The sequence below is a fragment of the Sebastes umbrosus genome, chromosome 11, assembly GCF_015220745.1.
Source record: "Sebastes umbrosus isolate fSebUmb1 chromosome 11, fSebUmb1.pri, whole genome shotgun sequence".
In the NCBI taxonomy this organism is placed as follows: domain Eukaryota; kingdom Metazoa; phylum Chordata; class Actinopteri; order Perciformes; family Sebastidae; genus Sebastes; species Sebastes umbrosus.
The window spans coordinates 23,169,975-23,184,372 of NC_051279.1; the positions used below are offsets into that span (position 1 = coordinate 23,169,975).

The window sequence follows — 14,398 nt, forward strand, 5'->3', positions numbered from 1 at the left end:
GAGGGTGGAAAAGGGGAGAAAAATGAAATAAGTATGTCGTTTATCCCAATCAAGGTCGTTGAATATGTGGCCGAGGGAGATTTCTCTGACCAGAATGAGGCCCTAAAAAGAAAATGATGGTCCATTTAGAGAGAATGGATTGTGCAATCTGTGAAAACTCATAATGTTTATGAAAAGCGAGATTCATCAAGCAGTTCCCATCTGCGTTTGACTGACAAAATAAAAAAAGAACAATGAGCAGAGCAAATGTGAAAAAAAAAAACTGCCCCGGTGTTAAATACAGGTCTGGTGTAAATAAAAAGAATGACTCCCCAAGATTGATGTAATAGTTGGGAAAACAGTTTAATATTTTCTCCTTTTGAATAATGGATATCATAACCTCGCCGGTACATCCAATACCAGCGCGTTTTATTTCATTTACATTCAAAGATATAAATTAGTAAAAGTACTCCTGATAACAAGATTGTGTAGCTTTTTCCCCCAAAATGCGTCTCAAATGAAAAACCGTCCATAATATATATATTTATATATTTACAAAACAAACAGACGATGTCAGTTTTCCCATTTTTTTGCAATACAACTTGCATAAATTATCGGCAATCATTTCGCCATCATCATTTAAAAAAATAAATATCAAATGTAGGCTATTCCACTTTGAAGTCCTCGAGTTCAACTTCAGTCCCAAAGACACCTCCTTTTACAAACACGGTTTCACAGAAAGGCCAAATTATGTTTTCCACACTTGAATATGTATTAAAATTATATATATATATATATGTATATATATATATATATACATGTATATATATATATATATACCGTGGCAAATAAGCAAACTATAGGAACCTGAGAAATAACATGTAAATCACATATAATGGGAGATTTTTTTTTTTTTTCAAACCAACATATGAAATTATTATCCACAATGCGTCAAAAAAACAAAACAAATAATACAATAATAATAATGTGACAAACATGTGCTGTGGAGAGTGCATCATCGGCCTGTGTGGAGCTGAGGAGGCGGTATAGCAGCTTTCATTCCCACTATATGGTGGCACTGGATCCGGTTCGGAGTTAAAGGTTATGGGGGTTAAAACATGGGGCCAAAAGGTGGTGTCCTTACTCGCTTTATAGTCATAGCAATTGTGACACCTACCTGCAGACCATGGAAATAAAAATCCCACACGATCAAATGATCGACTCCCTCCACAAACCTCAGGAAACACAGAGTTCTCTCAGGCTGGAAACAGCTCTATATACTGCAAGTGCTTATTAAAATCCCCCATTGCCTAATTACTGGAAGAAAAAAAAAACAGAGACTATCCAGCTGCATGTAGGCAAAGCTTTGAATTTGCGCAAAGAAAAGTAACCGCCACAATAACCTATGTGACATTTGAAGATGTAAAAGTTGCACGATGAATGCACACAGAGCAAACTGACTGATTTGTTTGCTTTTGGCTGACCCTGTGTAATTATAATTACCCAACTGAAAGATAAGGTTGTGGCCTGCTGTGCGCGCGCACACACTCACACACACTCTCACGCGCACACACACACATCAGAGGAAACATTAAAAATAGGATTCCTGCTCAAAGCTATATGGCAACATTTCTCCACTTATTGGATTCACAGGCTGCCACTGTGTGTGTGTGTGTGTGTGTGTGTGTGTGTGTGTGTGTGTGCGTAATTGCGCATGGTTATAGGCTGATTTGAGGCCTGCATGTGCTTCATGGGTTTATTTTAATGTCTCTATATCTGTAGGTGCTGCACATGTGTTTGCAGTATGATGATTTTCTTATCACCACTGCTTTCTAATGCGACGTTTAATGATTTAATGAGAAACGCGTAAAAATGGAGACCAATTATAAATTGATTAATCCAGAAAAATGTACTGCGCTGAAAACGAATTATAGGCCATATAGGGTGCTGTAAAATATCCATCTTAATAAATCTCCTATTCAGTCCTTGAAAATCGTATTCATCTTAAAAACAAGTGATAACCAATAGCCAAATAGTGTCAGATAATGCCACTTGTGTCTCATGCAAACTCGCTTGAAATAAAAGCCTTAATTTTCTAAAACAGCCAGGATGGATATCATTCTATGATATATGAGTTATTAGAGGAGAAGTGAGAAAGGGGTAGGGAAATATAAGTTTTACTTCTACCTACTCCTTTTCGGACACTATTACTCTTGTTTTGTTTGTTATTATTTTGTATCTGTTTTTATTTATTTTATGTTCGAAATAAAGTCATCCATTCATTCATTCATTCATTCATTCATTCATTCATGGTTTGACACGTGAAAAGTAACACAAAGAAAAACCAGTTGATTTGCATTGCAAACAAAGTGAACTCATTTTTTACTTCCGCCATGGAGCGGGGTTTAAGAAAAATACAATCTCAAGATTCAAAAACACCAGATTAAATACATTTTCTCAAAATGTTTTTTTGTTGTGTTTTTAACAGCGGTGGTGACGCGTCGTGGTTGTTATTACGTACCTTTCTTTGCTTCTAAATGTGCGGCTCTGAAATGTTGTTGCTGCTGCTGCTCGACAACAACAATGTGGTTGGGGTTATGTTTGACGAGAGGAGAGTCTGGCCTGTGTTTGGGCTGTGTGCTCGCCTCCAGAGCCTCCAGAGCCTGATGATGATGATGATGAGAGGAGCTCAGACCTTCGTTTGCAGCGGCAGCAGCAGCAGCAGCAGCAGCGGCAGCAGCAGCAGCAGCCAGACTCACTCCAGATGTGTTAGTATACCGCAGGATCCCTTGGCCCTGCAGGGGGCTGAAGTTGCCATAGTTTGTGTAATTGCTATAAAAGGGAGAAGTGTAATAAATAGGTCTTCCGAGGATGGAGGAGGTGGCCTGGTAGAGGGATGGAGAGCTGGCAGAAGCCGGAGAGGTGGTTGAAGACGTCGGAGGCGTCAGGAGGCCACCGCTGGAGGAGGGGCAGCTCGGTTGCCCCGGTAACTGATGATGATGATGATGATGATGATGCTGCTTTGGGTCCGAGGTAGCAATTTCCGCCAGCGACCACAATTTGGGCTTGACTGGAGGGGTCTGAGGCGCCCCCGAAGAAGGTCTGCTATCAAGGCATGATGAAGACGATTTATTCGTATTATTGTTATTAATATTGACGATGAGGTTCCGGGCCAAATCCTCGCGCTGGCTGTGGAGATGGTGGAGATGATGTTGGAGGTGGTGGTGGTGACTGAGAAGCTGTGGAGCTTCTACTCCCGTGAGAGGCGACGATGTGACGGATATGGGTGAGAGCTGAGCCCGCGGGTCGTGGTGCTGGTTCCGGTCCTCGTCGCATTTGTCTCCGTCGGTCTGGTCCGAGCCCAGATCCAGATCCCCCCCCACCACACCACGACAGCTGACCTTCTCTCCGTCAGACTCTGCCGAGCACGAGTGGTCCGTCAGAGTGTCCACGTGCAAGCTGATACCTATAAGACAAGAGGATAAAAAAAAAAAAGAAAGATATAAAGTTACAAGAAAAACTAACAATCCAAGAAAGAAAGAAAGAAAATGAAACTGTAAAACGTAGACACATATACTCTATTGGATATTAATAAGCAGTCATATTCTAAAATACAAATAAATAACATAAACTGAGGATTTCTAATAAATAAATAAATAAATAAATAAAAATGTGAAAACTTATCTTGTAGTCAAAGTCCATGTCAATGTGTATTCAAAGCAGTCACTAATGTGTTACAGCCAACCCAGGCTTGAATATATTAATTATTTACATCAATTTAGATAGTAGACTTTAAGATTAAATGCATTTTTATATGATAGCAATATTTATTTCATTTTTTTATATATATATATAATTATACAAAATGTCATCAGGATAAACATTTATTATTGAGGCCACTCGTGGATTGCTATATGTGTGTCTTCTTTTGCCAGTGAGCTGCCATGAATCATGTTAAAGAAAATAACCTCCTTGTCCTTATACATATACATACATAGATGCTTTTGATATTTTCAACTACATATATGATTGTGTACAATCATCACTTTGATGTGCTATGTATGCTGTGTGTTAGGGATCTAAGTCTGGTGTTTAGTCCTTGTGGCCACTGTGTGTTGGTGTATTGTTGGTTGTGTCTGTGTTTAAAAGCATAGTAAAAATATTGTTGAAAAAAAAAGAAAAGAAAATAACACCTTAACAGGGTCATTTAGTTTTACAACCTCGTTTTTTATAAAATATATTCTTGGACATTTATTTCATTATTTAATAATTCAATATCCTTGATATTTCTTTTATATTTTTATATTTGTATTATTATTATTATTATTATTATTATTATTATTATTATTGCACCAAATAGCAGTAAATAAAAGGCATCCACCCCTCCCCTCCCTTCCCTCTAACCCCCCATCCTACCCCTGAATTGTTAAATGGATCATTGGCTCGGTCTCCAGATTATACCCCTACCTTCATCCTCCGCTGAAGCCTCGCTGTTATCCAGGGTTTTCTCTGATCGCTGCTCCTCCTTCCTCTCTCCGTCTCCGTCCTCCTCGTCCTCGTCCTCGCTCTTATTCCTGGGCGCCCACGTCATCTTGTTCTCCTTCTTGAGCCTCCTCCTGGCGTTGGCGAACCACGTTGAGACCTGCGTCAGGGTCATCTTGGTGATGATGGCCAGCATGATCTTCTCCCCTTTGGTCGGGTACGGGTTCTTCCGGTGCTCCTGCAGCCAGGCCTTCAGGGTGGTCGTGGCGTCCCTGGTGGCGTTCTTGCGGTAAGCCGGGTCGTTGAGCTGGTACGGGTACCCTGGACTCCCGTATGGGTGGTAACTCAACGCCCCGGCCATGCCCGACGTGTGCGCGTCATATGGAGAGCTCTGCATAGGGGAAAAGTTGAACAAAAAGTCATGCTGTGTTTTTTTTCCAGTGTTGAGTTTTTAAAATGTTTTTTTTTTTTTTTTTTATGTGACATTTATGGGATTAATTAACAATTCATTTCCAGGTCATCATACTGTGTCTGCATAAATGTGTCTCTGTCATGTCCAGTTGTTTTTATCTGTCTATGTTTAATTGTATATTTGTAAGGTGTCCTTGAGTGTCTTGAAAGGCGCCACCAAATAAAATGTATTATTACTATTATTATTACAAAACAAGGTCACATCATTTCAAACGCATGTTTTAAGCACGCAAACATATAATACAATTGCATTAAAACCAGTGAAACAGTTAAGTCATGTGTTTTTTGGGAACCTGTCGGAGCAGGTGAAAAAGGGTCTAGAGAGTAGAGTGGTACAAATGCACTAGCAGATCTTATCCTGATTTTGTGTAAATCATCTGAGCTAAATTAATGGCATGCTGTGTATTGTTAAAAAATAAACAAACAATTATAATTTTGTGCTTTGATCATTTGTCATTTGTCACTAAATTAAAAATAAATAAATAATAATCGCTGTAAAAGCAAGCAGGGGTGGTAAACAACACCGTGCGTAAAAGTGCAGGCCGCAGAAAAAAGCACGAACTAATGGTTAACTAATGGTTATAAGATCGTTATCGGATTAACTAATAACAAGGCTCCTTGTCAATATAGCCGTTAAGATCTTTTTTTTTTTTTTTTCAATTTTCTGTAATCACCTATTATTAACTTCCTCATTTTCTTCCATGTGGCTGCTTTTTTGTTTTGTTTTGTTGTGGCAGGCAGCCCCACAAATGTGTTAACATATCTTCTCTTTTGCAGCATTACAAATCCCATTAGCAAAATCACTTGATATGCACCTTTTCCCTAAAACGCTTGAAGTGCCCTGTGACATTAGCATTGCAAGTCATGCTTCTTTTCATGTTAAAATTCCTGTTCATTCAAACTCAGAATAAAGTCAGCTTCACTTCATCCCCTGGTGATTTTTAATGACTGCTGAAGAAAAAGAAGAAGAGGAAGAAGAAGAAGAAGAAGAAGAAAGAAAGAGTAATAGCTTGTGTTCTATTAATTCTCTATGGCACACTAAAAGGCTCAAATAAAATCTTAGTTGGTGTTCTGTTTTACATAATTAGCTGCGCAGCGAGTGTTAAGCGTTGGTCCAAGCCATTACAATTTGCAGCTCATGCGTAAAAATCCCATTTAAAACGAAGAGGTCAAGGATTTAAATAGTAAGAACCCGACGAGTAGGCCACTAGATATATATAAACATATAGCAACCAATAAGCACTCAATAAGAAAGTTATGCAAGCTGATGAGTGACTCATAACAAAAACATTGTGAACCTGGAGCTAAAAACATTTTTACGCACTTACAGACTTTTACGCGCACGACACACTCACATTGCTTTGGAAGCCTTATCATCATACAGAATAAAAACATAAATATATGAGATGTTTTTACCATGTAGGATGGGAATCCCGTGGTTGGATCCGTGGAGTATGACAGCGGACTGGAGAAGCCTGCAGCAGCCGAGGCGGAGAAAGCAGCCGATCCAGGATAAGGACTGAAGGCTGAGCCGGATGAGGACCTCGCCAAGTCTTCATTCCTCGGAGCAGCCAGAGCCGAGGCCCCGTAAGCCGGACACGAATAAAGAGCCAGCGAGCCCGGGGGCTGGTAGAGGTAACCCTGAGGATAGGACATTTGGTGAGCAGAGGGATATTATAGGGTCGCCGATTCCAAAAAAAAAGGAGGAAAAAAAAACGCGCAGGGCGGCGATCAGCTGCAGCCAAAAATAATAAACAATCAAGTCAATAATCAGCCGTGCAAAACAGTCATCAGACAATGAAAATAAAAAAAAGTCCTCCCTCCACAGCCCCCTTACTGGGAGAAAAAAAACCTCCACGAAAGATGTGTTAAAGTGCCCACATAGAGGCAATAATGTGGCATGCGTCTTGATCCCCTAGCGTCCGATGTTTTTAGTACGCAGCACTATGAAGTGAGGAGTTAGGAGGGAGAAGGAGCCAGTTGAGTTTCAGACACACACACAGAGAGAGCATTGGGGGAGAAACTGGAGCTGTCACTCCGGCTCATCTGAATATCACATCCACGCCCACTTTTTCTGCCTCATGGAAATGGAGCCACGGAACAAAAACCGAGACTCCACACTGCAAAAAGTAGGGTCTATCCATCCACCAACAGTCAGTTTAACACAGTTTAACGTGATTTTAAAACCTATTGTACTTAAAAAATAAACTAAAAAAACAGACAAATACTAACTGGATGAGATAATAATGTAACTTTTTTGCTAATGCAAATTAATTGGTCCACAATATAATATAATAACACATCAGATCTGCTCCCTCTACAGAGTCTTTCAAAGCACAGCTCAAGACCCACCTCTTTTCTTTGGCTTTTGAATGTACTTGAATTGTGATTACTAATTGGCCTTTTATATAATGCTCATTATAACAGTCTTTTACTCATGGATTTTATCTTGGTCTCTGTCTGTGGATGTGTGTGAGATTTTGTTGTCTGCTCTGTTGACCTGTTTTTATGTCTGTAAAGCACTTTGGTCAGCTCATGTTGTTTTAAATGTGCAATAGAAATACATTTGACTTGACTGACTTGACTAATAATGACATTCGTTTCAGGGAAATTCACCACAGGTGTATCAGAATTTAAAATTTAGTTAATTGTTTTATTCTTTTCTATTCAATTATGTCAATCCCCAATAATTGATTTTGTTTTATGATGGATATTTTTTTTTTGCAGGACACAAGTATAGTCTGACAGGGAGAAAGAGTGAAAAGTACACAAGATTAGTTCTCCTGTTTTCCTCTCTCAATCATTTGGTTTATTTATTCTAAGGGTTGATTATGGCACACAGCGTCTGTCTGATCAACACACTCCCATAACAACTGTGCAGGAGAGACAGAGAGAGGTAGGGTGGGAGGTGTGTGGGGGGGTGGATACTATAAAATGGCCAGTGCTCCCCACTTGCAGCTGGTTATTTCGTCAGTCCAGCTATCAGACGCGGACACATCATGCAAGCACCGATACGTGTGCGCGCTCTGTGTGCGCGCTCTGGTCTGCATGGAGGCGGTACCCAGCTTTTTTCATTCCCACCACTTATAATACACTCATCTCTTATTATTACAATTACATTCATCGGGATTAATAATAAAGCTGCTGCTGATTTGTCGCTTTAAGAGTCTCTCCTCTAAAGCTACTAACCACCAACACTGTTCAAGAAGTGTGCGCGCAATTGTATTAGTTTGACACTTCTTTTTTGCTCGTGCACTCTTGCCAGTGTGTCTGATGGACACTCAGCTGGCTGTCTGCTGACTGTTGTGTGTGTGTGTGTCTCTTTGTGCGCGCTTTTTTGGACTCGTCTGCATGCAAAACAGTGCACAGCCTTGTCCTTTATTACTGTGATTATACAGGCATAATGACCTCTGTTGGAGACAAGCGATACAGCACAGCGTGGTGTGGAAACCTGAAACTGTGACAGCGGTTTTTGGAACGGGCAGTCAAGGTGGCTGGCAAAACTACTATACTAGGAAGAAGAAGAAGAAGAGTGGCCTAGCACTCTTCCTCATCAGTATTCATCGGAATGAATGTGTTCATCCATCAGGTGCTTGTTCCTCCACTGCAGTGTGGTCTGACAGTGTTGTAAACAGCAACAGCACTATTTAAATATAGAGCTCGCCTGTTAGCAGGACTGACTCATTTATTTAGAACACCTGAATATATGCATGCAGTGTAATACAAAAGGAGGCACATATAGTAGCCTAATCTTTATATTGCACTTTTGTTAATTAATACACAATATCCCATAATGTCTTTGTGTTAAATCATAACTTAATTGCAGCCATAAAAGGGGCATTTTGTCAATTTAGACTACTTTGAAAGGAGACATGACAGTGTTATGACTATTACATGACGTCTTATAGCACATATTGTTATCACACCATAATATATGAGTGTATGTATACTCACAGTGGTTTTAAACCATGTGTCAGGACATGCAGTATTTTTTTTATATATACAACATAATCACCGACCTAAATAAAATAAATCATTTTTAAAAACAAATCTGTTGATTTTTTACATTCTAACTGCCATCTATACTTTGTGAATAAATCCATAACTGTATAAAAAGCTCTGAAAATACTGCATATTGTGTTGCATCTATTACATATTCATTATCTGTGACTATGTGTCAAATACATAGGGCCTATAAAACAGTCACACCAGTCAAAGTGCATGATACGATTGTAAAAACACTCAGGGTGCTGAGAGATTGACAATAAAGGAAATTAATTTATTTGCTGTATTATTATTATTTTTACAATGCATATATTCAAGAGCAAATTCATTTGTAATGTTTAAACGGTGATATTGGTCTAAACATATTCTCAAACTGGACAGTGTACTCAACATCAGCATCATCACAAGTATGAAATACATAAAGTATTAGTGCCAGTTAGCTGTCAATATACAGGGCTATATGAATAATTATCTTAATTACTGTAGTGTCAAAATTCTGTCAGCCTACAAAAGTTTTACATCTTTCTTGGAGACATGGAGCATTTAGTGTACCCTCTATTATTTGTGATAGTCTCTCTGCTATTCAGGAAATGGTTTGTTTTTTCAGGAAGATATATGTGGTTTCTCTGTTTCAGGCAGGACTAATCAATCCCAGAAGAGTAAATGAGCGCTCTTAATATAGATTGGGTCAAGATGTGGCTGACTGGGAGTACTGTTTGGCCCACACCAGGGGGCACTGTCTCCTCTACACACAGACCACAGGCTAACCATCAGTACTGTACCATCACTGTGTGTGTGCGTGTGTGTGTGCGTGTGTGTGTGTATGTGCATGGTCTGTGAGACCTTTTTTTCACTTGTGTGTGTGTGTGTGTGTGTGTGTAAGTGTTTATAATGGTGAGTCCATATGTGTGTTTGGATGTAAATGTCTGTGTGTGCTCATATGCATATTGTCAGTGTGAAAGTGCACCTGTCGGCCTGTTAAGGTGTATAAACGTGTGTGTGTGCGTGTGTGTGCGTGTGTGTGTGTGTGTGTGTGTGTGTGTGTGTGTGTGTATGTGTTGAACCCCGCAGTAGTACATTCCAGGTCTCAGTTTCAGACAGACTGGAGCTCCTAAGATATTTTAGTCCCAGCCTGATGGAGATATAGGAGATGGGAGAGAGAGGAGATTGACAGACAGGCAGGCAGAAAGACAAGGCCGACAGAGAGACAGGCAGATAAAGACAGTATGGAGAGTATAGAGACAGTGAGGCAGGCAGAACAGAGAAGCATCAGGTCAGACAGACAGAGAGGCAGACAAGGAAAAAAAGATGTAGAGTCAGACATACAGATATACCCCGTCGTCCTGTGTGACCTTATCGCCAGTTTAGACTCTTAGAAATTAGCTGTGGTGATTTTCAACACTGTGTATCAATATGGTATTGACATTTTGGTTGATGACGTCGAGGTGAGTGGTGATGAGTTATGAACATGGACGAAAAAAAAGAAAAGAGAGAAAACACCTGATCAACAACATATAACGTTTGGGCTCGTTTTATTGGCGTAATATTCAAAATGAGCTTCATGAACTTCATTTTACTTAATAAAAGTACAACATTAAAAAACAAGTTTTGTGATTAATTTTGTTTTTGCAGACCTTCCCTGCCAATACACCTTTGGCCCCACCTAGTGTTTTACACTTAAATGAAGTTCCCTCAAATGAATTAGCTTTGCTTGTAATATATTGATGTTATATTATAAATACATATGACTGCTTAACGGATAAAAGGAGTTTTCCTACCTCTGCTCACTCCAGATGACTCCATATCAGTCGTTTTATGAAAAATATCATCATCCATGAATGAAGGAAACAGCTATTGATTTCTCATCTATTTCCTCCCAACAGAATTTACCACTGAATAATGTCCAACTGGCAGAGTTGCTTGTATTGTACTGGCTGATGATTGCTAACTGCTTACCCTTTTTGCTATAGAGTAAATTGCCTGAAGTTGAACTGAATAGCTAAAGGATATCGCTTTGATCTCAAGCCCTTTGTTTATTACACATATGACTAAATAAATATTGATTTCCAATATTTCATACACCTTTGAACCTCTGCAGTGCAGCTTTTGTGGACCTTTTTTTGCATTTTATCAACTTATATGACCTGCATTTGGTTTACGTGTTAACTATGTGGGTGCATTTGGGGGCTATGTGACGTGGAGCTGGGTAAATGTGTAAATGCATGTGTGTGTGTGTGTGTCCGTCTATCACTCTAACTATGCATGGCTGTAGGTGCATGACCAACAGTGCGGCGGTGTTGCAGAGAAATGGACTAGTTATGTAGTCATATTGAGCTGCTCTGAAATCAATACGGTCTGGAATATAGCAGCATGATTAAAGCCTGAGCCTGGCTATTGTTCACAGTGACCACTGTTGTGTCACTTATTAGAACAGTGCACTGAGTTTTCCCACCTTGAAAAGCAGTCTGGTCTGTCTTCTTTGAACTCATCCTAATGGTTTTATATTGAGTGAGGTGTTATATTCATCTTTTGCTGGATAAACTCCCAATTTTGCATCAGTTGAGAACACTGCGTGTTATGCTCCATAACCGCATGACTATTTACTTCTTTATTTTGAAACACCCAAAAAAGCTCAAAATGTTTTATCCTCTGTGGGCTGGTGAAGGAATGTTCAGTACCCCAAACTTGCACAAAGTACCGTGCATGTGTGTTTGTGTGCTTATGTTTGTGCGTGGGCGTGAAGATGGAAAAAAAAAAACTGCATTGTGATCTTTCAATGTGCAACTTAGTTAGTTAGGCAGACTTATTGTCAGCTTCATATGATCAAAACAATTCTGCAAAACTCTCGAGATCGGTTAAATGTTGCACTACGTGTCTGTGCGTATCCGTCATCACAACAATGTCACATTTGCGGCATTTTGATACAAAGCACTACTACAATTCATCCCCTCCCCCATTTTTGGGGTTTGTCACGGAAATGTCTTTGGTCTTTTTTTTTGTTGTGTACAACGGGGGAGGGGTCAGTAGGGGAGGGGGCAGCTGGGGGAGGCGAAGGGGTTGGGTGGCAGACTGGCGACAGGCCGTCATCTCTCTCCCCGCCTGGCATCTGCCCACTGCTGCCAACCCTCTTCTAATCAGCAGCCGTCCATGTGCTTGGCAGCGGAGGGGGTTTCAAATCAGCTTCTCGCCCCGAGTTAAAAACCCTAAGCCCTATCACTTTGTAAACGGGTACCTTTAGGGCGACTGATGCAGGGACGCCTCTGATGTGCTGAAGTGGGGAACATCGGTTGCCTCGTCGCCTCGAATACGTTACGCTGCTAGCGCTGTTGTTGCTGTTGTTCTTCTACTTGTTTATCATAGTTTTTTTTCAAACCAAAATCACAAGGCAGCTCCGTCTTTAGGTTTGATTTGTTTAACATGCTGCTAACTGACATGGATGTTGGGAAAACAGTTCTCGGGGAGGAAAGTGAAGCAGTAAACCGATGGGCTTGAAGTGTAATTCCTCTTGAAAAAAAACAAGGGAAACAAGAACCACACTTGTAGTGAGAAACAAGTCTTTATGTTGCTTTATTCTGACATGTTGTCTGAATCGGTGAGACAAGGAAAAACGATGCTCTGCCTCCTAGCTCATGGTTGGAAAACTTCTCTCGCGAGTGCCGTCTCGGAAACCGCAAACATCACAGTGGATTAACTTTATGTCTCACAGCGTGAGACATTAAGTGTTTCATTGAGTTCAAAGATGATGACACCAGTACTATTAGGCGTACAATTATGACTACTATTCTAATTCTACATTTGAGAACAAATCATTTGGTGTATAGCATGAAGCTACGGGGCTCATTCATCTGCAGGGTGGAGGGTGGGGGGATTTAGGTGGGATGGCTGTTGGCTTCAGAAGTAACAAGCACAAAGAATGGGCTATGTGGAAGGGGAAGAAGAAGGAGAAAAAAAAATCCACAAATTATAGGAATTATGTGCAGCATGGTTTTCAAACACACACACATCCAGACAGGCTGATTGATGAACCAAACGAGTCACCGAAAATCAAAGGGGGGAAATAAAGGGAGACACAAAGGGGGGACAATTTGAAATGGACTAACCCTCTCCGGTGGCTCTGTAGCCAAGGGTCGGGCAGATAGGGTTGCCTAGAAAGAGTCTGCTGACAGCCAGTGTCACTGGGCTTTGTAATCATTGTGCTGGACCTGATAGGGTTACTAGCGGCTAATCCAGGCTGACCTTGGTTAGGTGCCCCGAATGAGGACGGCTTTGTACAGTTGGGACAAGCTAACAGTATGACGGTGATGCTGACATATAATGTCTGCGTGGGGACTTGCCACCACAGCTCTTTTGTTGTGCTATCGAGTTGCAAGTCCCAGCCACGAAAAAAAAAAAAAAAAAAAAAATGTTTTTCTCTTTCTGTCCAGGCGGAAGAAAGGTGGCATTTAAATTGTCACTGGGGAGAAGGTAAGGTTGTATCTCAAGGTTCAAGAGGTCAGCTCTTGTGTTGGATGGTGTTCGAGTGGCTTCAAAACAAATCCTATCGTGATGAAATTCCATGTTGCTGCCACGTAATGGCCCCTGTGTGTGTGTGTGTGTGCATGTGTGTGTGTATGTGTGTCTTCACTAGATGTGATAGAAATGCCGCCACACATCTACAACATGTTCTTACCAAGAATATCTCTGAGACAAGGCCGAACTGATACAGCAGCATTTTGTTCTCCTCCATGGAAAGAGTATGTACTTTCACAGAAGGAACTGACTCTTTTTTTTAATTCGAAAAATGCGAAAAAATTAAAAGAAAAAAAAAAGAATTGTGTGACTGCCTCAACAATGCACTAACAAAAAAAAAAAAATGTGTCATTTTATATTGACTAAATACGCACATAAACTGTACCACATAAAACAAAGTGTCCTCATTCAACGATATTTTTACATTTTTTTGTGTGTTTTCCCACGAAAGTCCAGCAACATGTGTCAATTTCCGCTTGTTACATGCATACAGTGTTTTTGAAATAAACTTCCATCTGCACAGGAAACAACTGGGTTAGGTTTAGGCAACAAAACAACTTAGTTAGGTTTAGGAAAAAAGATCGACTTGGTTAGGTTTGGGCAACACAAGTACTTTATAGGTTTAGGAAAAGATTGTGGTTTGGGTTAAAATAACTATGGAAGTGGCATAACTTGTACAGAAGTACGGAAGTTACATGACAAATAAATCAACACTGACTTCTGGTTTCACACGGGACACAAACATCGGTCACCTGGGCGAAAGTCCAGTGTTTTTTGACCCACCCATCCACCCCGACTTCCACTCTACACAGCGTTTGTTGCTCTTTATATTTCCTGGTTCACAATTACGTGGATTACATATGAATTGATTTTGTGGGATATATGAATTACAGTGCATTACTTTTTGTAGGTATGAACGGTGTATGAGAACAGCCTGCATTAAAACACTTGT

General features: G+C 40.3%; 1 protein-coding gene across 1 annotated transcript; it reads right to left on the reverse strand.

Moving 5' to 3' along the window:
* Positions 1-323: 323 nt before the first annotated feature.
* On the reverse strand, positions 324-6,917 carry irx2a (iroquois homeobox 2a). Its single transcript, XM_037786224.1, has 3 exons — positions 6,349-6,917; positions 4,447-4,852; positions 324-3,445 (listed from the first exon to the last, which is right to left on the reverse strand). Exons 1-3 carry the CDS (start codon positions 6,586-6,588, stop codon positions 2,493-2,495), a joined length of 1,599 nt encoding a protein of 532 aa, XP_037642152.1. The 5' UTR covers positions 6,589-6,917; the 3' UTR covers positions 324-2,492.
* Positions 6,918-14,398: the final 7,481 nt, after the last annotated feature.